Source organism: Eschrichtius robustus, chromosome 8 (genome assembly GCF_028021215.1).
Source record: "Eschrichtius robustus isolate mEscRob2 chromosome 8, mEscRob2.pri, whole genome shotgun sequence".
NCBI classification, from domain to species: Eukaryota; Metazoa; Chordata; class Mammalia; order Artiodactyla; family Eschrichtiidae; genus Eschrichtius; species Eschrichtius robustus.
In genome coordinates this window covers 115,681,515-115,707,595 of record NC_090831.1, presented here as the reverse complement: position 1 = coordinate 115,707,595, position 26,081 = coordinate 115,681,515, and the positions used below count along the sequence as shown (strand labels likewise).

The following is a 26,081-nucleotide window of genomic DNA, read 5'->3' as shown; positions in this document are numbered from 1 at the left end:
AATGAGATTCCTTGTACTTTAGGATGCCCATCTTTACAGTCCCCATCTTAAGGGAACTTTCCAGAAAAAGCTGGTTAAAAGTAACCCTCTCCTCAAACAAAGGAAGCCATTTCCCTTTGTACACACATATATGAGCACTATATTTAATCATGTCACCTAAACTCTATTGAGTAACTTTGTCTCCATTCTGCGTTTTCATAAAATGTGCCAGACTATACTGAATGGTACAAAATACTATAAAGTAGTAAGTCAAACCAACAAAAGTCAATATGTGGACTTTGAATTCTGATTCAACAAACCAACTCTACACAGGAAAAATGAACACATTCTGGATATTGGATAATATTAAAAAATTGTTCCCTTTATGGATGTAATTTTGTAGTTATGTTTAAGAGGTGAAATGATATGACGTCTAGAATTTGCTTTTATTTATTTATTTTTTTTTTAGAATTTGCTTTTAAAATAATGAAACAATAGCACAAGACTGATGGCTTTGAATCCACTGGGGTTCACTGTACTTTTCTATTTACTTTTTGCATATAAGTATTCAACAAAACATTTTTAAAAGGTAGTGAGTAGAGTAAAACATCTGAAGAATACTCAACACTCAACATTAAAAAAATGAGCAATCCATTTGGAAAATGGGCATAAGACATACACAAACATTTCACTGAAGAGGTTATACAAAAGAGGTTATACAATTGGCAAATAAGCACGTGAAAAAAATGTTCAGCATCGTGAGTCATTAGGGAAATGCAAACTGAAACTGCAGTGAGATATCACCACACACCTTTCAGAATGATTAAAATGAAACACAGTGGCACTTTTCTGGCGGTCCAGTGGTTAAGACTCCACACTCCCAATGCAGGGGGCACGGGTTTGATCCCTGGTCGGGGAACTAAAATCCCACATGCCACACCGCACGGCCAAAAAAAAAAAAAAAAGAAAGAAAGAAACATAGTGACACCATCAAATGCTGGCATGGATGTGGAGAAACTGGATCACTAACACACTGCTGGCAGGAATGTAAAATGGTACAGCCACTCTAGAAAAAAGTTTGGCACTTGCTTTCAAAACTAAAAATATATTTACTAAATGATCCAATAACTGTATCCTTGGGCATTTATCCCAGAGAAATGAAAACGTATGTCCACACAAAAATCTGTACGTAAAGATTTATTGCAGCTTTATTGGTATTAGCCAATAACCAAAATGTCCTTCCCAAATGTCCTTTAATATGTGAATGGTTAACCTGTGGTATATACATACTATGGAATATTCAAAAATAAAAAGGAATGAACTACTGATGAACAACTTGTATGAAAAGGAAGGAAGTTGTGTTGAGTGAAAAAAGCCAATCTCAAAAGGATACATACTGCATGATTCCACTTACATAATATTCAATGATATTACATAATTATAGAGAAGGAAAATAGATTAGTGGTGGCCAGGGGCTAGTGGGGAATGGGTGTGGCTATAAAGGGGTAACACAAGGGAGTATGTGGTGATGCTACACAGTTAAGTAACTTAATTATGGTGGTAGTTACCCAAGTAACACGTGATGAAACTGCATAGAGCTATACACACATAAGCCTAACTGGTGAAATCTGAATTAAATGTAAGGATTGGCCCAATACCAATTTATTGGCTTATGATACTGTACTGTAGCTGTGCAAGATGTTAACCTAGGGGAGGCTAAAGGAAGAGTACGTAAAATTCCCTATACATGTCTTTGCAATCTCCTATGAATGTAATTATTTCAAAATAAAGTTAAAACAAAAGTAGTGAGGTAAAACTATACTTTGTATTAATGAAATGATTGAAAATCTTACCTTTGCTGCAACTTCAGCACTAATCTCTTCCTGAGTTTCTGCTAATCTTTTCTTAGCCACTTCTGTTCTTCGATCACAATCTGCAATGAATGACTGCAGATGATCCATAGCCTACAAAGTTTAATTAAAAGACAATTACTGCAAGAAAAATCAACCTTATTCATAAATATCTTTACTCACAAATTACACTTTTTTAAGACGCTACCATGGGAATAAAAAAATAACAAAACTGGGTTCAGTTACAAACTGACAACACTACTCATCATCTATCAAATTAACAAAGAATAGACATAAATAATTCCCAGGAAAGGTAAGGCTATAAGGAAACTGCCACTCTCATACTCTGCTGAAGGAAGTACAAACTAGCACAGCCTTTATAAAAAGGCACCATGGTAATCGTTATCAAAAGCTTTAAAAATGACCCCTGACTTAGTAATTTTACTTCTAGAAATCTATTTTAAGAAAGCAATCAGGGCTTCCCTGGTGGCGCAGTGGTTGAGAATCTGCCTGCCAATGCAGGGGACACGGGTTCGAGCCCTGGTCTGGGAAGATCCCACATGCCGCGGAGCAACTAGGCCCGTGAGCCACAACTGCTGAGCCTGCGCGTCTGGAGCCTGTGCCCCGCAACGGGAGAGGCCGCAACAGTGAGAGGCCCGCGCACCGTGATGAAGAGTGGCCCCCGCTCACCGCAACTAGAGAAAAAGCCCTCGCACAGAAACGAAGACCCAACACAGCCAAAAATAAATAAATAAAAAGTCCCTTGCAGAGAATTCTTAAAAGAAAAAAAGTCTGCTGGGAGCTTCTGGGAAAGGCTAAAAAAAAAAAGAAAGTAATCAGAGGTATACGGAGGAATTAATATTCAAAGATGTTCTTCACAGTGTTATTTTTAATGGTGAAAAGTTGTAAATACCCTAAATATTATCCAGGTAACACTTGGTAAATTTAATCCTCAGCCATTTAAAAAAGGTGTTAGTAGAACACATTAAGGATATAAGAAAATGGTCATGACTTATTTGTAAATAAAAAGTTACAAAACGTTAAATGCAGCAAGATCCCATTTTTGTAAAATAAAGTAGCATAGAAAAAATGGAAGAGCATACATTAAATGTTAACAGTAATTATTTCTGAATATATGGATAATTTTTAATAATCTGTTTTCATGTGCTTTTCAAATTTTTCACAATGAAAATGTTACAATCAGGAAAACCGGCCCTTTTCTCAAAGAATAAACCACTGAGAATTTTAGCGGTGCCTGCATTGCAAAAATCCAGGTCAATATTTATATAAAAGACACTTATCAGGCATATATTAATATATCTATAATTAAATAATAATTCATTTAAAAGTAAACTTTAAAGATTCCCAAACCAACCGATTTGGACTTTCATATCTTACTGTAGAGAAATACAGCTAATTCAAAACACAAATGTTTAAAAATATAAATTTATTCAACACATACCAAATTCTAAAAATGGCTGATTAACCCATGAATTTCATGAATATGCAAAATAAAACCTTTTATCTGTGATGAGAAAGAAACAGCTATTTAATTCTTTTAGTTTAAATTTTATCTTTAAAAAAAGATGAACTAATCCATAAATAGTGCTGGGTCAACTAAGTAGCTATCTGGAAAAAGAGAGATCTATACCTCAATTCCTTATAACAGAATAAATTTAAGTTGGATCACAGATTTAAATATATAAAACAAAGCCATAAAAATTCCAGAAGAAATCATGAGAGAGAATTCTCATCATATCAGGATAGGGAAGGCCTTTTGAATTAATCTAATAGATTTTTGAAAGATTAATAAATTGGACAACTATACAAACATTTTGCAAGACTCACAACTACCAAAAAAGAAATAGGAAAAAAATACAATGTATTATCTGAGAAAAGGGACTAATTTTTATTATCTGTAAAGAGTCAGTGCAAATCAATTAGAAAAATACTAACATCCAAGATTAGCAAATAGCACCCACCCCCTGAAAAATGTACACTGACAGTTCAATGAAAAGGAAATAAAAACAGATCTTAAATCTATAAAATTTTTTCAAACTCACTCATAAGAGAAATGCAAATTAAAATTACACTATATTTCACATTTCATGTATCAAAGCTACATAGAAATCTTGACAGCACACTATGTGGCCTATGGGAAATAGACAATTTCATACATACTGGTGGGAGTATAAATTGATAATTCTCATGGAGGGCAACCAGGCAAAACTGGACTTTGACTCAGTTATTCTATTTCTAGAAATTTAATCTGTAGATACTTGATATGTAAAAACAATGTATTATCATACCATAATAGAAAAAGATTGAAAACACCATACCCCTACATCTACATGGTGGTGAATTTCTGCTGTATTTTATGCCCAGTGTATATTAAATCATAACACAATCACTTTATGGTGTTTCCCTGACTGCTCCAGCCCCATATTAAATTATGTTTACATAGGTGACTTCATTTCCGTTAGGAGAAATTCTTGGAAGTTCAAAAAAGTAGATTGGGGGGCCTATTTACTACTTTATCTCCCAAACCAAATGAAACATCTACTACCTCACTGATAAAACATATAAGGTTTATGGTCATCAGTATGTTTTATGTAATGCTGATTGGTACGTTTTCTATAAAAAAAAAAAAAGTCCCAATTATTCTGTTTGTATAAAAAAAAAAATAAAGTCAAGAGTTTGAGCCCTTTAGATACCTAAATTGTACCTTCTATTTCCTCTAATATTTCTTCTATTAGTTTTACATAAAAAACAACATTGTCCTTAATATCCTCCCTCTCTCTACATATATATTTACAAATACAAAAATAAATACTAATGTAAAAATTCAGTAATTAAAGGGCTTTATATACACTAGAAATTAGTTGTTTACATTTGCTTAAGATGGTATTTCCTTAATCACAACTACCTTAATTGGGAAGAATATGCTTAATTATCAAAAGAATATATGACGTGCACAACTTTCACACATTTTCTTAAAATACCCAGTTTCACCTATTTTTAAAAAATATTGTTAGTCAAGAAAGGACATAATCTTACTTAATTTAGTACTACCCTTCATATAATCACAAAAAAGATAATTTGCTAAGAGCCTTTTCCCATTAAGAGATATGAATCCATATTCAAAATATTTTACTACAAAAGATAATCTAATTGTTGAAGCAAAATGACATACATCGAGTTCAAAGAAAAAATCTTGTTCTTTGGATGCAATTTCATAATCTGCTCTTAAAGCCAGGTCATGGACTTTCAGACATTCTCCAAGATCCATTCTCTGGGTGGGGGGAGAAAAAACACACATATTATTAAAACAGAAAATGTATTTTTTCAAAAATTCATTAACAACCACAATTCTCTTCAGAATAATGATTAAGTCATACAGATGTTTATTTATGGACTTTCAAATTACAAAATTTCACAGACAGGTATAAAACTTGGTGCCTACATGAAAAAACCTGCATGAATTCTGTCTACCAACAGATGGGAACCGTGATCGCTTGTGTACTTAAGAACAAATGGACAAGGAAAAAAGCCTGTCAGAATCTGAGAAGAGCTTCTAGCTTTTATCTCAAAACATATTTCACTTGGCCCTTTAACACAGAAAAGACATCAAAGTTAATTTAAAATCAAACCAGGGCTTCCCTGGTGGTGCAGTGGTTAAGAATCTGCCTGCCAATGCAGGGGACCACGGGTTCGACCCCTGGTCCGTGAAGATCCCACATGCCTCGGAGCAACTAATAAGCCCATGTGCTACAACTACTGACCTTGTGCTCTAGAACCCGCAAGCCACAACTACTGAGCCCGTGGGCCACAACTACTGAAGCCTCCGCACCTAGAGCCCATGCTCCACAACTAGAGAAGCCACCGCAATGAGAAGCCCACGCACCACAACGAAGAGCAGCCCCCGCTCGCAGCAACTAGAGAAAGCCTGCGCACAGCAACGAAGACCCAACACAGCCAAAAATAAATAAATAAAATAAAATAAAATCAGAAGAACGAGTAAATCAAACTGCTGAATTATAGTCAATATTCTTTGAATAACATTCTAATTTTCAAATAAAGATGGAGTCCTCAAACAATAGACTGGTAATCTTGATATGGATTCCAGACAAGACTCCAGGTGAACTAGTAAAGAGATAATTTATTAAAACCCAATATAACTTCACAAAGAATAAGTATCTAGCCCCACTTTGATAAGCATATGTCAGGGAAATAAAATAAATACCAAGTAGATATTTATTTCAATAAGGAATCTACTAGGATCCTTCTACTTGAAATTCCAATTAGATATTATTTTCCCAATTAAAGGCTTTTCTCATATCTGAGACAAAAATTTCTAAAATTCTGTCCATTTTTACATGTACCTGGGCAACTGATAAGATCTTTCATGAAATCCTTTTGGAAGCATACTGAACAGGAAAAAATGGGCTAGATGTAAAGATAATTACAGATGTGATTAAAGGTGATCAGAGCAAAGCAGAGATTTTCCAACTGGAGGTATGCTATCCCATCACTGGAATGTCACAGAATCTCTGGAAAGTTGGTGAAAGTGAATACAATAATTCAAAAAGGTATAGTAAATATTCCTTTTGTTTTTGTTACACAAATTATGCACAAAGTAAAACTACAACAAAGCATTGCAGCAGTAAAGTCATCCTTCAACCGACAGCTGAGTACCTAACTTGTGCCAAGCACTATGCCAGGTGCTAGGGACATAGCACCAAGTGACAAAAGATACAGTCTCCAACCTCATGGAGCTGACATTCTAGAAGAGGAGAAGCAAATAATAAACCATACTTGTATCACTGAACAAAGTTAAGTGATCTAATAAAATAGTAATGCTCCCATTACTGTGAGAGGCTACTTGGGATGAGGTAGCCAGAGAAGCCCTTTCCGAAGAGGATACATTTAAACTGGATCTAAAAAGTGAGATGAAGCACACTAACCTTAGGAGAAGCCAAGAAAAGAGTGTTCCAGTTTTACAGATTTAGAAAGCAGATGTTTAAGAAAATATATGCCAGGGCTTCCCTGGTGGCACAGTGGTTGAGAGTCTGCCTGCCAATGCAGGGGACACGGGTTCGAGCCCTGGTCTGGGAAGATCCCACATGCCGCGGAGTGGCTGGGCCCGTGAGCCACAACTACTGAGCCTGCGCGTCTGGAGCCTGTGCTCCGCAACAAGAGAGGCCACGAAAGTGAGAGGCCCGCGCACCGCGATGAAGAGTGGCCTCCACTTGCCGCACCTAGAGAAAGTCCTCGCACAAAAATGAAGACCCAACACAGCCAAAAATAAATAAATAAATAAAATTTTAAAAAAGAAAATATATGCCAGCGTTACTCAGAGGGAAGTTTCTAGTAGCAGGGAACAGGCCTACAGCACACAGGTCTGGGCCTTAGCTTTGTATATACTATCTAAAAATGACTTTGCCTATCTGACATGGTTGCCAACCACCTGGACATGTGTATAACAAAGGGTATGATTATCAATTCTGTACAATATCCCAAGCTAAAAAGGATGGTGAATTCACTGGATTAAGATTCAAAAATATTGATATACCAGGTAAAATTTAGTACGAAGAAATAAATATGAAGTCCTACAGTTGCATCCAAGAAGTCAAATTTACAAATAACTAGGTTATGAGCAAAAAAATCTGACAAATTGAAAAACTTACTAGTCAAAAGTAAGGGTTACAGTGTGGCACGACTGAGATCAATTTACGTGATACAAAACTAACTTATAGACTACACTATGAGCAAAGTGAGAAATCTCTTATTGAAGGCTGGTTTTAAAAGCAAACCCCTCTCCTCCAAAACACACACTGTTGTGTGCTAACACATGTCAAAAGTGATATGAATAAACAAGATAAAGTGTCTCAAAACAAAGCTATACAAAACAGCCAGAGAACGGATGTAATTAGCTGGAGAAGAATTAAGATGTGAAAAGTCAACTGAAGAACTTTTCAATATGAAGCAGAAACACTGTATTATGGTCCCAAGGGACTCCAGAGAGTTAGACTTTAGTCCTCTCAACATAAGAAAATAACTTTCTAATAATCAGAGCTTTCCAAAGATGGAATAAGCTTTCTTGGGAGTTAGTTGAGTTGCCAGATAACTGAGAGGTTCGAATACAGTTTAGACAACCATTTCTCTAGGGTTGTGAATAAAGAATTCAACCATCAGATTACTTTTATTCTTTCCTCCAACTCTGAGATCTTATGACTATCTTTAAAAAAAAGTTTCTCAATAAAACTATATTACCTCAGTTCTTAATTATGTAAAGGAATGAATGGGAAAATATAAACAGACAATGTCCTCAAAGTTATCCTTTGGGAAATAATAAGGAATATTCACCACCATTATAAAAGTCCTCAACCCACTAATGGTCTGAAGTGTCAGTGTAGCTGAGGACGCTGAGATTTTCCAGGCCCCATTGCTCACTCTCATTCATTAGTCCCTGGATTAACAAACTAACGAGTTTTCCGGTGATAAGAAACAGCAACTGAAACTTTCTATAGATATGTGGAAATTCAAAGCTGCTTATTAGGCAACATTTATTAAGAAAAAACTGTAGAAAAACATTTAACACTCTTTATAAAAAAACATGCAGGAAAATAAGACACGAATGAAAGAAGTTAATGGCAAAAAGAATGGTGTTACCCCCTTTGTTACACCAGCCTGTTGATTTCTTAATAATATCTTAACATTAATCATTCCAACAATCCTATTTGCATATATTTCCACAGCTACAGTTGTTCATGCTATGCTTATTTCATAAAATGTTAAGACGTCATAATTGGAAATGTCTTTGATCCTGTGCAGCAGTTCTCAACTTGGACCCGGGGAGCTTTTAAATAATATCAGTGGAAGCTTCTGAAAACAGGCCCAAGCCCAACCCTCCAAAAACTGAATTGTAAAAGCCTCCCAGAAGTTTTTAACATACAGTGTTGTGAACCACTCACTGATCCAGTTTTATTCCCATTCCACAGACAAAGGAACTGAAGCCCAGAAAGACTGACTTCTTCAGGGTACTCATTAGGAAATCTGGTTAGCAGATTTCTAGTCTAACACCCCTTCCACTTTATTATGCTAGTTCCAATTATTTCAGTACTAACTTATCTTTTAATATTTTTAGTTGACATTCATCCCCCGTAACATCTAAAAAAGCTCTGCACACAGCAGATATTCAAAGCAGCAGTCTACTGCCTTTCCTTCAGTAATCTCCCTTATTTTTATCCTCTCCGTAACTATATTTCCAATCTGTTTTCAAAAACTTATAAACTGCCTCACTGTGTTTAACCTAAACATCTCTGTTGTCCACCCATACCATCCTTTGGCAGGAACTCCAGGCTTTCCCCCAGTCTATCTTTAAATTTACATCACACAACCAACCAAAAGAAGAAAAGCAACTACATGGGTCAAGAACAAAATGAACACCAAAAAATACCCAATTATATCCCTGTAGCAGAGTTGGAATTTTGATGACAGGAGTAGAGCTGGGGGTAATATATGCCTTGGGGGAGGATTTACAGAAGGGAAAATATGAGCTCCAAAAGGATAAGGATTTTTTTCTATTTTATCCACTACGTACCTGGGCCTGTATACAGGTACACAAGAATGCTTAAATAAATATTTAATATTTGTTGAATGAACCAAACTAGGAAAAGAGAGCAGAGAAGAACACTGGCACAGGGGGCCCTGGACTTAACGAGCAAGGGTGGTCAAGATGCACCCCAGGACAAAACTGGTCTGAGCTCTGGAGGGGAAGGTCTTCTTAGCCTCTCCTTGGATTATCTTCTTTCTTGGAACTGCTTTCCTTCTAAAGTGTTTCGAGCTATTCTTCTCTGTTTTTTCCTATGTGCTCCTCTCCTCTAGGAGGAAAACTTACTTGGGCTTTTCACTGTGCTAGGCTATAAGCCTCTGCAGCTTTAGTCTTACCTAGCTCACCAAAGTAGATTTGGGGGCCAAAGCTGTAGGAGCTCGAAGAGCCTAGTTATAATGAAGACACTCCCCCCGCCCCGCCCCCCGCAATAGCCTCAGTGCGTATTTCTTCAGGGACCCAGCAGAACAGTAGGTGTAGCAAGGCAAATTTTCAGAATTCTAGATAATAGTCATCTATTTTCCTCTGTCCATAACATCATTACTAACCACTTATTCTGGCATCATGTCATGCACGTGAAGAGTATTTAAAATAAAAAACAAGCCAAAATAAACTCAACAATTACCTGCCACTGCGAAAGTGAGTGGAGGGAAAGAAAGTATGCCGATGTTAACGCTCTCCATGACCCTAGTCATCTAATTAAAAAGCCACCAGACGGAACCATGATAGAAGCACACCATGACTAAGCATGGACCAATTCTCAAAAGCCAAATCAAACCTGACTTCATCACTGATAATGCAATAGTGCTTTGAACACTAAGTGCACAGATACTTCCTGCTGCTACTGCTTCTCTTTTGAAATAGGTGAGCTTCAAACTGAACAAAATAAAATGTTTGGTTATTTATTTTAACTTAAAGTAACTATTTATGATGAAAGCCACAGGAAGAGTTTTAAATTTTTAAATTTAACAAGTAATTTACTTCAAATTCTTTCTGCAAATTTATTCTTGGTATTTCAATTAATGGACATCTAAATTCTTAGATTATTGGGAAAATGCTTATTTTTAATTGGATAAATTCAGTTCTGCATTTTGTCCTTTCCATCCTAAATCCATTTCCTCCATGAAGCTTTGACCAAATAACTATACCTAATTCTGATAACAGAATTCTCTTATAACCTCCCAACATTTTATATTATGTTTTACTACTTAATAAAGTTGACTCTGTTAAGCACTTTTTAACTGTTCTTTTGAAGTTCCGAAGGTGACTGTTATCTCCTCAAATGGACCCTAAGCATCATGAGGAAAATGGTTTATTTCTCTTATTTTTCCCTCCTACACAGAAGATCAGGTTTGCACAACCCATGACCTAACCATTAAATAAACTTGACAATTTGACTACGGAATTCAACTTCTAAGAACTTGAGGAAACAAGTAAGTACACAAAGATAAACGAACAATAAAGTTTAACAAATGGTGTTTTTGATTTTTAAAATTAGAAACATTTTAAGAGCCTAGCGAAAGGGGTGTGATTAAATGAATTATGGAATAGCCATATAATAGATTATATAGCCATTAGAAACAATGTTCTTGATACTAAGTGGAGAAAAAAGAAGATGGCAAAGAAAGACATATAATAAAATGCCATTTTTGTAACTTCCGATACAGACATTGCTATGAGGTTGAAGATTTTGTTTGAATTTTTTGACAGTGGTTGAATTAAATGTAATGAGCATATGTTATTCTTATAAGCAGAAAAATCAATGAAGCCACTTCAATTTTGGAGAAAAAAATTTAAGGAACACAAGCATGTGGAAATTGAACATCAAAATCAACAAAGTATTATGGTAGTGCCAATCAAAGGGTTAACTTAGCTAATGGCAGTGAATATGTTAATGAATATATCAGTGATAGAAACATGACACAGTGACAGCTCCAAGTATCTGCAAATATTTTTGCTTTGTTATATGTTAGTACATTTGCTCAGTTCCGTGAGCTAGATCCTAAAGGGAATTACAAAAAGGTATGAGAATATAAATTCGTGCTATCAAGGAATTTATATTCTCATTGAAAAAAAAGAAAAAAAGAAAAAAACAAGACATTAAACTAAAGCAACAGCAGCAAATGTAAATAAAGATGTACATACAAGGATTTCATTGCCATACTGCACACCAAACCAAAACCAATTAACATATTAACAGTCACTGGGTAAGTAATTTAGGGAATGGCCATGTTGTGAAATAGTACATTGGCATTTAAAAAATGTAGACCACTAATATGCAAGCTTCTCGAAGACAGGTGAGAAAAATTCAAAGATTCCATTTGTTAAAACACAGACACACATGAATGCACACACACTTGTAAATGTATAGAAAGGACAGTGGAAGATGTACATTGAATTGTTAACAGGGTTTAGTCCTGGGAAGGTGGGGGATGATGAATAATGGGAAATATTCATGTTTTATGCTTTCTTCTCTTATACTCGAAGATTATATTGCCAAAATAATAAACAAAGTAAGACAGAGTAGGCACTGACCAACTCAGAAAATATCCCTTTACCTCTCATTATTCATTTAACTCTGAGAAATTCACTTAATCTCTCAGGACTTCTCTTTTCTCAAGTACTTCAGGACTGCTATATGGATCAAATTACAGACTGACTAGATTTTGGAAGATTTTGAATGTGAATCAACACGTGCAGAACTTACTCTGGACGAAGAGAAGAATGCAAGAATGCTCGACTACTTGGAAAGAAATATGACATGATAAAATCTGTTTTAGAAGCATTAACACCACACTACTGGTTGGACTAACATCCTTGTCAGACAGCAAGGAATATATAAGAATAGACAACAATATTGGTAAAGTACTAAAAGGAATATATACATATACCAGCTGGAGAAAAAGTGAAACAAAACCATGACAGCAGGACAGAGAGCACAGGAAATACAAACCCCTAGCCTAGCATTTGAACCATTCCATATACTGTTCCAATGCCAAAGCTATTTTCAAAAAAAAACAAATCATCTACACTTTGACTTTCACTTCTTACATCTTCACTTTCTTCCTCCTCACATTTATAAAATCTCTCTTCTATCCATGGTCAGTCCCTGCTTCAAGACCCAGCTCAAGAAGCTTGCCTGGTGGTGCAGTGGTTAAGAATCCGCCTGCCAGTGCAGCGGACACAGGTTTGAGCCCTGGTCCGGGAAGATCCCACATACCGCAGAGCAACTAAGCCCGTGCACCACAACTACTGAGCCTGCGCTCTAGAGCCCGCGAGCCACAACTACTGAAGCCCGCACGCCACAACTACTGAAGCCCGCGTGCCTAGAGCCCGTGCTCCGCAACAAGAGAAGCCACCACGATGAGAAGCCCACGCACCGCAAGGAAGAGTAGCCCCCGCTCGCTGCAACTAGAGAAAGCCCACGTGCAGCAACGAAGACCCAACGCAGCCAAACATAAATAAATATATTTATTTATATAAAAAAAAAAGACCCAGCTCAAGAACAAGAGAAAGCCTAGTATACTATGGAAGAAGCCTTGAAATAACAAAACCTGGATATGAGTTTCAGTTATGCCACTATTGTCTTAAAACAAAAATTAAGGTTTTTCTTTCCTAATTCCAATCCTGTCACTCAAAACTAACAAGTCAAACATGAGTGGTGGGTGAAGAGGAATGGGGCACACTGTGCATGCACAAAGTAGTTCCTGCTTTTCTACTACTTCCCAACTTCTTAACTGCCCATTCTCACTTGAATGTTCTTCCTCCAAGTTCACTTTTTCCTGAGTGGATAAAGAAAAATAAAGCTCTTCTTCTACCTTTTCTTAATGTATGTTTTTTTGAAGAATATAGTAGGAAATACCTTCTTACCCGTTTCTAATCCTAGATACGCAAAGATAGCTACATAAAATTAAAACAAATGGCCTTGCCCCACAAAGACTATTCTAATTGAGGAGAGAAAGAACATATATAAATAAGACAAAACAAGTGCACACTCGGTAGTATGGAGGGCAGGTGCTACACTGGGGTTCAGAGCAATTGTGTGTAGTAAGCCAGGCAGGATTTAAATTTGTACAGAAAGGTTATTCCAGGCAGAGAAATGGAGATAGGCAAAAATCAGCATGCTGGGCAAGGAAAGTAGTGAGACAACACTGAATAAATCAGTCTGGTCAAAACAGAGGACCAAACTGATTTATTCATTCAAGGGAGAGAGAGACCTACTAAAGATTTTAGACTTTTGACCATATATATAATAGGGAACCACCAAAAGTTTCTGTGTAGAGGCAACATATGATAAATTCATTTCCACTCAGGAATGACTGGCTTTTCTTCACATTTAGATCTCTTCAAATGTCATTTCATCAAAAGTTTTCTCCACTCACCCTGTCAGTGTAGCCCCTTGCCCACTGTCTCAGACTTAACCACGCATTTTTGTCATAGCACTTAATATCACTCCTGAAATCACATTATTTCTTTTCACACTTGGCTGTGAAAGAACATTAGAATGTAAGCCCCCATCACTAAAACAGAAACCCCTGTCCACTTCCGTATCCCTAGCATTGCACATGGCACATAGTAGGTCCTCAATAAGTATTTAAGTGAATAAATGAATGAATGCTGATCTCAGCAATTAGCAACACTCTCAGAGAGATAAAAAAATAAATCACTTCTTGAAGGGGAATTTTTTTTGTTAACTTTTACTGTGAATTCTCTTTACTTTTTCCATTTAGCCCTCATTAATCTGATACCTCTTGCTTGCCCTTTTCTATTTCTTGCTCTGCTTAATTCCATTATTACCTAAATTTCATTACTGCAAACACTGTTATAATAAACACCAAAAAGGGGGGACACATAAAAACCTACCTGAATTTGGATATTTTACAAATTACATTATCCAATACATCAACATATATGCTTATATTTTTTGACCCCGTAGACCAAAAAAGTCTATGGAGTAATAGATAGTCAAGATGTTTTATTCAATATAGGTCAGAGTAAAACACCAAATGCTTTAAAAAGTTCCCTTCATGAGTAACTATCATCAAATTATTGGATTGGCCAAAAAGTTCGTTCAGGTTTTTCCGTAAGATCTTACTGGAAAACCCTAACAATCTTAAAGAAAAACCCAAACAAACTTTTTGGCCAACCCAACAGAAAGGATTATACTAAGTCATTTGATCTTGCCACCTGCACATCAAGACAGAAAGCATCACATTTAAAAAAATATTTCCAGTGATAAGACAACCCATGACTTTGCTTGATGTTTGTGGTTAATCACCTGTATAATAAAAATATTTGTTTCAAGTTTTTGGTTTTTACCATATGTTTGCTCTGTGTTCATTGTCTACATCTTCCAAATGATGCATTTATAACTCTATCCCACCTTTCTCAATGAATAGCCTCAGAGAACACACTAGTTTCTTCAGATTTGTTAAAATGCAGTTTATAAAACTGTGCCTATCTCCAAAAAAGATCTAGAGAGTTCAGGGACTACTAAGTGATGATTCCTGGTTCTTAGATAATAACATTTATTGAGAATCATTGTACAGAAAAACAAATGTGTGGGAATTCCCTGCAGGTCCAGTGATTAGGATTCTGCACTCTCACTCCCGAGGGCCCGGGTTCAATCCCTGGTCGGGGAACCCACAAGTTGCCATGGCCGTGGCAAAAAAAAAAAAAAAAAAAAAGAGAGAGAGAAACAAATGTGACAGTGAAACATGTTGACAAAGTATCAGGCTATGAAAAACAACCTGCTTGAACAATGACTTCCAGACCTCATTCTGCTTTGCTTGGAAATTATTGGTCTTTGCTACTTCATAATGTTTCAAGAGTCATCCTAAATGACAGGTCCAAGATTTAAGATCCACTTCAAAAAACAACAGGGGGCTTCCCTGGTGGTGCAGTGGTTAAGAATCCACCTGCCAATGCAGGGGAGACGGGTTCAAGCCCTGGTCCGGGAAGATCCCACATGCCGCGGGGCAACTAAGCCTGTGCGCCACAACTACTGAGCCTGTGCTCTAGAGCCCACGAGCCACAACTACTGAAGCCCGCGTGCCTAGAGCCTGTGCTCTGCAACAAGAGAAGCCACCGCAAGGAGAAGCCCGCACACCGCAACAAAGAGTAGCCCCCGCTTGCCACAACTAGAGAAAGCCCGTGTGCAGCAACAAAGACCCAATGCAGCCAAAACGAAACAAATAAAAAACAAAAACAAAAAAAAACCCCAAAACAAACAGCAGGATGGAGAGGACATACGTAATTATAAATGAAATAAAGTAGCTGTGTGTAAAATATTTACTGAAGCTGGCCTACAGGTACATGAAGTTCATTATACAACAACTCTACTTTTATTTATAATTGAAATTTTCTATTAATGAAGTTTAAAAAGACTCCTCAAACTGATTCAATATTACAGAATAAAAATTAGAGTAAAATTAATTTGTATTTGATCTACAAAGACTGGACATCAGCACAATAGTTCATCTTATTTACATGTATGTATATTTGTATTTAACCATTAATCCAAGTCACGGACAAACATGCTGACCAACCTCAATTAGAGACAGACTAAACTAGAACAAGATTCTAGAACACGTGGTCTCTGGGTCCCCTTAAAAAAATCACTTCCATAAGCCTGAAGTATATTAACTTATTTTAAGAATATGAAATTAATGACTGCAAGATTACTCTCAATAACAGAAAAAGGTTATTTCCCAAGGACAGAAGTACCCCAAGTTGAACAGCTCAGAGTATTCATGTGCCAATTTGCCAACAATACTCCAAATTATACACAGGACTGGGTTTTTAAAGTTTAATGGTAAAGCTCTAATTATTCACTGGGAAGCTCTTAATACGCCTCTGATTTCCTAAGCACCAAATGTATTTTTGGTTTACTGCTTGTTAAAGGAATGCGTATTTTTTAAGAAACCGAGAATAAAATATAAGCAGCAAATCTGATTAATATAAGGACACTTCAAAATCCAAATCTGGTAAAAACCTGGGCTATCTGGCAGTTTTGCAAATTTGGAAGCTCTAGAAATTGGCGGTCATAGAGATAAAAAAAAAAAAAAATTCAAGCCAGTCATCTGGGCCAATGTTTTGTTTTCTATTTTTTTTTTTTTTATTTTGGCCATGCCATAGCGGCTTGTGGGATCTCAGTTCCCTGAACAGGGATTAAATTAAACCTGGGCCACAGCAGTCAAAGTGCCAAACCCTAACCACTAGACCACTTGGGCTAATGTTAAAAATACTTTTTTAAAAACGCCTAAATATCCCAAAACAAACCCTTTCCAGAGAAGAGGTTATGAGTTTAAACTGTCTATAGACTAATTTTTTCACATCTGCATGTGAAACCACTGTTGTCATGTTTTGATAAGCAACTCAATATCAAGATACTCTCCAGCTCCTTAACTGTTAGAAGGTAACACTTTTTCCATAGTCATTAATTTCTGAAACTCAAAGTTAGCTTTTGGAACATTTATTTCACTTTCTTCTTCTGGGTGATTGATTATTCATTTAACACAATGGAGGGAAACCGTTTTAGATGCTGCGGATATAGCAGTGAACAAAATGTCCTTGCCCTTACTATGAAACTTACATGCTACTGAGTGGCTGAGAAAATTTTGTGCAGGTTTAGTCCTTATCACTTATTCTGCTTCTCTAAACTTTCATGGCTCCTCTAAATTTGTACTATCAAAGAGACTTCAGCAGTTTTAAAGTTCAGGTTTGTAGGTATCCAAGGGATTGATTATAACCAGGCCTTAAAAGAAAGCGTTAGAGTAGCAATAAAGGAGTTTCAATTAATAAAAACTTCATTTTGGATAAAACCCAGAACCTACTGGGGACACCATAAAATCAACTCACGATTTTTGACAAACAAAAAATACTCCCATCCAATCACTTCAAAAGGCAGATAAAATTTTACTATATTCCTGTCCCTAAGTATTTCTCAATATCAGCTTAAATTCTATTTCAGAGCTGCAGACTCTCTTTATAAAAACAAAATGTCGGGCTTCCCCGGTGGCGCAGTGGTTAAGAATCTGCCTGCCAATGCAGGGGACACGGGTTTGAGCCCTGGTCTGAGAAGATCCCACATGCCGCGGAGCAACTAAGCCCGTGAGCCACAACTACTGAGCCTGCGCATCTGGAGCCTGTGCTCCGCAATAAGAGAGGCCGCGATAGTGAAGAGGCCCGCGCACCGCGATGAAGAGTGGCCCCCACTCACCGCAACTAGAGAAAGCCCTCGCACAGAAATGAAGACCCAACACAGCCATAAATAAATAAATAAATAAATAATTTTTTTAAAAAAAGAGCTACACTTTAAAAAAAAAAAAACAGAATGTCATGGAAAAATCCCTGTATTTAAAATGTGTAAAAATTCCCATCAAAATAAGAAAGACTGGCCTGTCCCCAGGTCCTCAGGGAATGAGGTACCTCTAAGGACATTTCAGAAACATCTGAAAGTCACTGTCTTAGGTAACTGTGTTACCTAAAAAAACTAACAACACAACAAAAAACATTTTGAAAAGTATTCGGATTAAAATAACTCTAAGATTCCTGTGTGGTATAATATACTGTGATTCTTTGTGAGACATCTGACAAAGACAATTTCTCTGAACCTTAATTTTTCTATCTATATAAAATGATGGCCATAGTAACATGGATGGACCTAGAGACTGTCATAGAGTGAAGTAAGTCAGAAAGAGAAAAATAAATACCGTATGCTAACACATATATATGAAATCTAAAAAAAAAAAAAAAAAGGTTCTGAAGAACGTAGGGGCAGGACAGGAATAAAGACGCAGACGTAGAGAATGGACTTGAGGACATGGGGAGGGGGAAGGGTAAGCTGGGACGAAGTGAGAGAGTGGCATGGACTTAAATATACTACCAAATGTAAAACAGATAGCTAGTGGGAAGCAGCTGCATAGCACAGGGAGATCAGCTCAGTGCTTTGTGACCACCTAGAGGGATGGGACAGGGAGGGTGGGAGGGAGACACAAGAGGGAGGAGATACGGGGATGTATGTATATGTATAGCTGATTCACTTTGTTATAAAGCAGAAACTAACACACCATTATAAAGCAATTATACTCCAATAAAGATGTTAAAAAAAAAAATGATGGCCTTACACTAGAAGACATTATGGCCTGTCAACACTAAAATTATACTATGATGAAAGCTATAAGAATTAGTAGTGGCCACTTCTGAATTTAGGATAGATGCATTATGAGAGTATACATTTCCATCTCTGCAGATCTTAATCTCAAGTTTCTGCTTTAGATTTAATGCCTTCTGTAAATTATTACTATCACATATCCTTTTCCTAGATCACTAGGAACTAGATGGAAAGATTTTTTTTTAAGCACTTCAATATACTTATCTTTCCTTAGGGAATATATGTGCCAGAAATAACGTGGCTCATTTTTTTTTTGGGGGGGGGGGAGGGGAGGACAACTCTACTTAGGTTTTTTGTTTTGCCTAAATCTGAAAGGGGATGCTATCTACTTTCTGCATGGTAAATAGAAGAGGGAGAAAACTAATTGTTCCAAAGGAGGAGAAGAGTGAGACTAGAACAAAAAATTCTAGATGAACAGGAAAATAATCCATGCCTTTGAAATACAAAAACTTCCTAATTATAGAAATATTCATGCTTCTTATAAAAACCATAATCTAAAGATACATATACACATAATTATTTTGATTCTCTGTTCTACATTTTACCTCCTCTAATTAATTTGTTAGCTTAAGAGTCAGTTATACCAGAATAACCTACGTGGGAAAAGAATCTGAAAAAGAATGGATATACATATAACTGAATCATTTTGCTGTATACCTGAAACATAACATTGTAAATCAACTATACTCCAATATAAAAAAAAAAAAAAAAAAAGTTAGTTATACCAGAGTACCAGACTAAAGAATGGTAATATGTTACAGGGGCATTTTCATCAAGCTGAAATCCAGGAACTTCCCTAGTGGCACAGTGGTTGGGAATCCGCCTGCCAATGCAGGGGACAAGGGTTCTATCCCTGGTCCAGGAAGATCCCACATGCCGCGGAGCAACTAAGCCCGTGCGCCACAACTGCTGAGCCCGTGAGCTACAACTACTGAAGCCTGCACGCCTAGAGCCCATGCTCTGCAACAAGACAAGCCACCGCAATGAGAAGCCTGCACACCACAATGAAGAGTAGCCCCCACTCACCGCAACTAGAGAAAGCCTGCAAGCAGCAATGAAGACCCAACACAGCCAAACATAAATAAATAAAAAATAAATATATATTAAAAAAAAAAGCTGAATTCCAAAAATATTCCATACTGTCAGTTATGAGTATACTTTTAGAAACCATACTCTTCATCTCCAAGTGCTCGGTATAAAGTTCAACCTTTTTATAATAATAATAAGCCAAAAAATATATTTGTGTATTATTCTGCTAAATAATCTAGAATATTGATGAGTCATATTCTGCTGGAAGTGACAGATCTGAGGAACAGGGTCTGGAAAACTAAAGGGTAACCTTCAGTTACACGACAAAGAAAAAGCATTATAAAAACAGTTACAATTTAGTTCTTTTCATCCTTGATCTAACATGTCAAAAAAATAAAAAAAATAAAAAAATCAGCATCTTCAACACACAGAAGTGTGAACTATTAGATTCTGTGCCAGAACAGCATGTGTTCTACAGAGATTGGATGCTAAAGAAGTCTGATCTCTGTAATTACAAACCATTTGTACATAGGATAAAGTGTTATAAATAGCCCTTTTCAGTAATAAGGGTCATGAGAAAGCCACTCTGTGGATGATTTCAAGTTCTCAAGGACATCACTCTGTGACAACCTTGGACTCTTACAAAGTCCTAGAGCCAGCCCTTAAAACTCTGCTTAAGAGGTTCACAACCACTTAACCCCATCCTTACATATGACAATCTCTTGCCTATTAAGCTGACAAAAAGGAGATATTTCTCATACAGAGTTTCCCTGGCAAGTGCCTTTCCAAGGGCTTTCCTTAACTGTTTTTCATGTGATCCAAGACACCATCAATTTTAAGCCTCATCATTAAATTCTGTACCATAAGAAAAATGTTACAAATTAAAAGTGTTTTTCTATCATCAATTTTAAGATGCATATTTCAGAGATATTAAAATTTGAAAAAATGTGCTTCTTACAAATCCACCAGCAAGAACTTTATAAGAAGGAAAGTCCAAGACCAACACTAATCCTTTTTATTTAACATGATGAAGGATTAAGTATTACCTACAGAGTAGAAAACATGTTGAATAAAACTACAGCTCAGAAAATTTGGGTTTGGTTCCAGTTTTACCTTAAATCAATAGAACTAAATGATTTTGAATAAATCACTTTACTGTCATTAAGGCTAACTATGGAACATATACCCAACAGAATTATTTTGAGAAATAAATGAATGTGACTGCATTGTATACATTATAAAATGTAAAAGTACAATTGTGATGTTAGATTTTTTTCATCATTATTAATGCCATACCTGAAGAATATAATAATATGTCAAAGTCCTGCTATGGCTGGTTTTAAAGTACTAAAAATTTAAATTCTGCCATTTTATCGACTAATCTTTTCCTCAAAATTCATTTGAAGTGATAATTTAGCCTTAAATATCATTGTTAAATTTAATAGTAAATGTGAAGAATCAAATAATACGACAGATAATTACTAATATTATAGATTTCAACTGTATTATAGCAGAGTAGAAAATACTTTAATTATGGAAATTCTAAAGAGCAGATATGAGGGTTAATTATCTGTCACAGTCCTAATTCAAGTGCTCAGAAACTGGATGTCTTCCCTTTTAATATTATACTTTAAAAAAATTTAGGTATTACATATTTTTTAAATGTTAGCTCTTCTATTCCTTTTAACATAATATAGTTTCGACGGTCTTTCCTATTGGAAAAAGAGGTGTTTTCTATCAAAAATGCCTTGATACTTATGTATTTGGGGTATTTAACTCCTCCTATCAGGAAGAAACCACTCTTTAAGACTCCGAGCTTCCAGTGCAGGGTGCATGGGTTCCATGCCTGGTCAGGGAACTGAGATCCCGCATGCCACATGGCACGGCCAAAAAAAAAAAAGAAGAAACCACTAATTTAGACATCTTTAATTAAGGGAACTCATTGCTTCTGCAAATGGAAGTTTGAAATCTTTTCTTCATTTCAGACAAATGACAAAGTCAGCTAAATGTTTAGGCCCTACCAGCCCTCCTCTGCTATCCTTGTGAATGGAAGCTCTTGTGAGTTATCATTTCAATCAAATCCAAAAGCCAGGGAATCAAATCCTCTGTCCCATTTAAATAGGTCCATCATCATGTGATTTATCTACCAAATTAAAATGATGCCCTAAGATTAACCAACATCACTAGATATAGAACTTAAATTAAGTGAGCTTTACATCACTAGGAGTAAGCAATATAAATGAATTTTAACCGACAACACTACTCGCAAATTAAGTTGTGTAAATTTAAGTATTTACCAGTATATTTTCCCCACAATGATTTCCACATTCAAACGTGCACAAATCTTAATAAAAAGTTATACTGTTTTGGATGAAAGTCTACTCTGCTCAACAGTGAAGTAAACAATTTAAAAAATCATTTATATTATTTCTAAACTAAAAGTGCAACTGCTGTATAATAACTGCCTCTATGTTCCAAATAAGAAATGCTTTTTAAAAGCTTGCTCTGAAGAATGGAAAAAATTATACAGTAAAACACAGCAATCATTTTTGTGAGGAATCCAATTATTGCAGATCTAAATTATCAACCTGAATATAAGGGATGCAAATTGTTGCGCTAACAAGTGTTTAAAAAAATATCACTGCATGATAATGTGACATGAAATTAAGACTTTATCAAGTAGTTTGTTTTCGTAGTATACCAATAACAAAACAACAGATTTAATAAACACGTACAGTTCCAGACAGGACATCATGGGGGCAACAATTCAGAAGGTGACTCTTGCATACTCTGTCATCACTGAATTTGATTCGTTGACGAGTAGTATCTCCTGTAATAGAGGAAAGTTAATAACATTCAAGGTTAGACAACTGGAAAATATTTATTTTCTGAGAGCCCTACCATCACTAGCTTTTTATGTGTGGCTATACACACACACATTTATAAATCAGCTCAAGAGGGGTTAGTTTTTATATAATATCCTACAGAAAAACTATTTTAGACAACATGCAGTTGCAGTATGTGTACTGCACATGTAATTCAAATAGTCAAAGTGGGAAAGCAATGCATTCTGTTAAACAGAGTACTTCAGAAAAGCATAGGATGTAGAGCAGGAATGGACCTTAAAGATTATCGAGTCCAACTCCTTCATACTGCAGATGAGGAAACTGAGGCCCCAAGAGGTTAAGTGACTTGCAGCAGACCCACTAGGAGAATTTCTACTGGTATACAATGTTCCCTACTTGACACTAAGCACTGATTTATATTGTAATTATTTACATTAATTGAAAAACATAAAAAGTAATCTTGCAAACATTGCATACACACTGCGAATCCCCACTGAACCCCAGACGCCATTTCTTCCACTATTTTGTTCCAGCTGAAGTGTCTCCCTTTTGCTGCTGGGAGGAGTTAGAGAGGGTAGAATAACGTGTTTAAGAGCGTACAAACCTGGAAGAAGGACTTACACACCAGTCAAACAAAGGCATACTGCCTAAATGAAATGTTAACTTTAATGCCTCCAAAGGTCCCACACCTCCAAGTTTTATGTAGTCTGTGCTATATATGGCCAAACTGGGTACATTTAAATTCATTCTGTCTTCATTTAACATAATACACCTCCTAAGCAACAGAAGCACCCAACCTGCTAATCAAATATGCCTATCTACTCAAAACTTTAAAGAATCTAAGAAAAAGAAAGGTAACTATATTAACAAAATATAGATGTTAGTTACAATTTTTTTGCTTAGAATCTCTTTGGCGGGGGGGAAAAAACTCTTAAGGACATTTCCTCTAAGTAGAATGATAAGCCCTAGGAAATGAAAGTGTTTTATTTTTAGCCTTAAACTGATATCGTCATTGATGAATGAAAACCTACTGGTGAATTACTGAAGCGAGAACTGTTGGTACCAAAATAGATTTTAAATACCACTGAACTAAAAACTTTCATCTAGGAAGTGATTCAATTATCTAAATTAATTTGTTTTCCACATGTGAATAACAAAAAAGGTTAAAACTTTACCCCTTTCACATGGTCTTATTTTGAAGAGCGTAACTCAAAGTCAACTAAATACTATCATTTTTAGGCGGGGTAAGATTTTGTTCAAATTGTTTTAACTTGGTTAAAAAGACTTAAAGAACATATTAATTTACAACCAGGTTTATAAAATTTTAAGAATAGTAATTTATAGCTAAAATGATAGCTTCAGAGCAGTTCAACAATAGGTTTTCTAGAGGCTAGTCTCTAGTTAAAGTAGGTTATTTTTGACACCGCAATTTGGAATAATTAATTTAGTGTTCACGCCTGCTACTATAATAAAGGTTATTTTGATGGTCCTTTTTTCCTTTTAAACACAACTGCTTTTGTTCCACATTCATTAACACATCTGAAAAGTTAGTGATAACTCACGGCTCGGCGAATGCGGGGCCTTTCTGACACTCCCTTGCAGACTGAAGTAGGCAGGCATAGATACATTGAACCTTTACAAATAAAACAAGGGGCCAGATTGTTCAGTCTGTATAGAATAGACTCTGCCAGCAATTTCAATATAGCATCTAGAAGTACATGTTGACTGTAAAGATTCTTGTACATGAAAACAAAAGTGAACAAAATCAGGGTGTTTTGTTTTGCTTTGTTTTAAAATATTGACTTAACAAGTGTAACCCTAGAGAAGAATATGACTGATCACAGGTAAAAGTCCAAGGCTTGGGCTCTGTAAAGTGGTCCTTGGGCAAACTGGGGTTTTGAAAAATGTTTTTTTATAAAGTATATTTCACCAAGACTTTGGTGAGGGCCTTAAGCTCATGTCAGAATGGTACTCTGATGAGCTCACACCAGAATGTCAATGCTGTATTAGAAGCTTTTTGCTTTCTCGCATGTACCCAAATTATGCTAAGAAATTTAAAGATAATATAAATTTTTGAAGAAGAAAAAAAAACTTACATATCTAGAAGTCTGCCTGCTACAAGTTTCTAAGTTTTTCAGTAATGCAACAGCAGTATTGTTTCAGTGCTTTGTCAAACTAATGGCTCAAGAATATGACAAGCCAGGCCTTAGACTAAAATCAAGATTCTCAGAAGTTTTACTAGTCAAACACTTCCTCTGAAATCACGACATAAATCTAATATTAAGACATATGTGCCCTGAAGACACTGCTATCAGATAAAATGAGAACAATTCCAAATATGAATTAAGCAAAATTATCCCTGAGGACCTTTAAGTGTCAGTTTCTATAAATGCCAAAAAGTATTTTTAAATAACTCCTCACTACATACGAATGGTTGCTCTATAAACATTTGATAACTGCAGTAAACACAATAAATACAGCTATCAAATATCAGCCTGTACAGTACAGAAATCTTTATAACAGTGAAATAATAAAATTCCTAATAATTTGAGATACAGAAATACCCTGAGAGGGACTAGCAACTGAATATCTGTTTATTGATATTTTTTAAATTTTACTTGAGAGACTTTAAGGTTAACATTTTAAAATAATTTGACTATATTACCATACAGTATTTAATAAATGTATTTTATTTGGGCTTAAGCCATGAAAGTATAATCTGGCTAAACCAACAAAGAATTTTAAAATAAAAATACTAGTAATATAAACTGTCAATATATCTGGCCCAAACCATGTTTTTCAAAAGAAACTAGGTAAAACAGCACCCACTAAAAAGCAAAGGAGGGGGGAGGGGGGAGGGGGGAACTATAATTAATAAGGAACAAATATGAACCAAATCTCCTTATAATACAAGGAATTTCTTTATTAATTCAATGTACTTTATCTTTGGGTTTTCTGGGTATATATTCATTATAAAAATAACCTAAGTTAAAAGAACAATTGCTCTGTTACACTAATATTGGATCCAAATAATAGAATCAAGCTCAATACTGAACATATCCTCTGTGCTAGGCAATGGGATTACAAAGAGGCATTTAAGACAAGCTCTCTACCCTCAAGGAGCCCCTCATTTTCCTAGAGAAACAGGATATTTAAATGCAGTAACAAGTAATAACAAAAGGAAGCATGATCCAAGTGCCAGATGAATGTAATGGATGAAATACTACCAAATAGTAGTACTTCAGGAATTCTAAGACTAGAATGACCACCAAGGACTGAAGAGTTAGAGAAGGCTTCATGCAATAGTAGAAGCCATTATTTGAAGGAAAAGACAGGACTTAGACCAAAGGAAAGGGGAAAGAAGAGCATTCCAAACTGGCGGTAATACCTTTGACAAAGCTTACAGAGGCAGGAAGGTTTGGGAAACAATAAGTTAAGTCGTATCTGGCTTTGGCAAATGGCTTCATGTAGAGGAATAGCAAAGCTGGGGCATGAATAATATTTTTAGGGTAAAATCTGATTTAATTTTTTCTGCACCCAGATTTTAAATGTGTAAACAAAGAAAAAAGTTTAAAAATAATGGGGCAGAG

General features: G+C 35.9%; 1 protein-coding gene across 10 annotated transcripts in view; it reads right to left on the bottom strand.

Annotated features, from left to right (window-relative positions):
* Window positions 1-26,081, bottom strand: part of LUC7L2 (LUC7 like 2, pre-mRNA splicing factor) — a 56,654-nt gene that overhangs the window by 19,216 nt on the left and 11,357 nt on the right. For 6 of the 10 annotated variants that reach the window (XM_068549547.1, XM_068549548.1, XM_068549554.1 and 3 more), the window contains 4 exons: window positions 24,054-24,124; window positions 22,381-22,475; window positions 5,023-5,121; window positions 1,833-1,943 (listed from right to left, as the gene is read on the bottom strand). In XM_068549547.1, the coding sequence (XP_068405648.1) occupies window positions 1,833-1,943; window positions 5,023-5,121; window positions 22,381-22,475; window positions 24,054-24,124 (376 nt within the window). The remainder of the gene's footprint in view (window positions 1-1,832; window positions 1,944-5,022; window positions 5,122-22,380; window positions 22,476-24,053; window positions 24,125-26,081) is intronic. The other 4 variants (XM_068549549.1, XM_068549556.1, XM_068549555.1 and 1 more) reach the window with 1 other exon arrangement.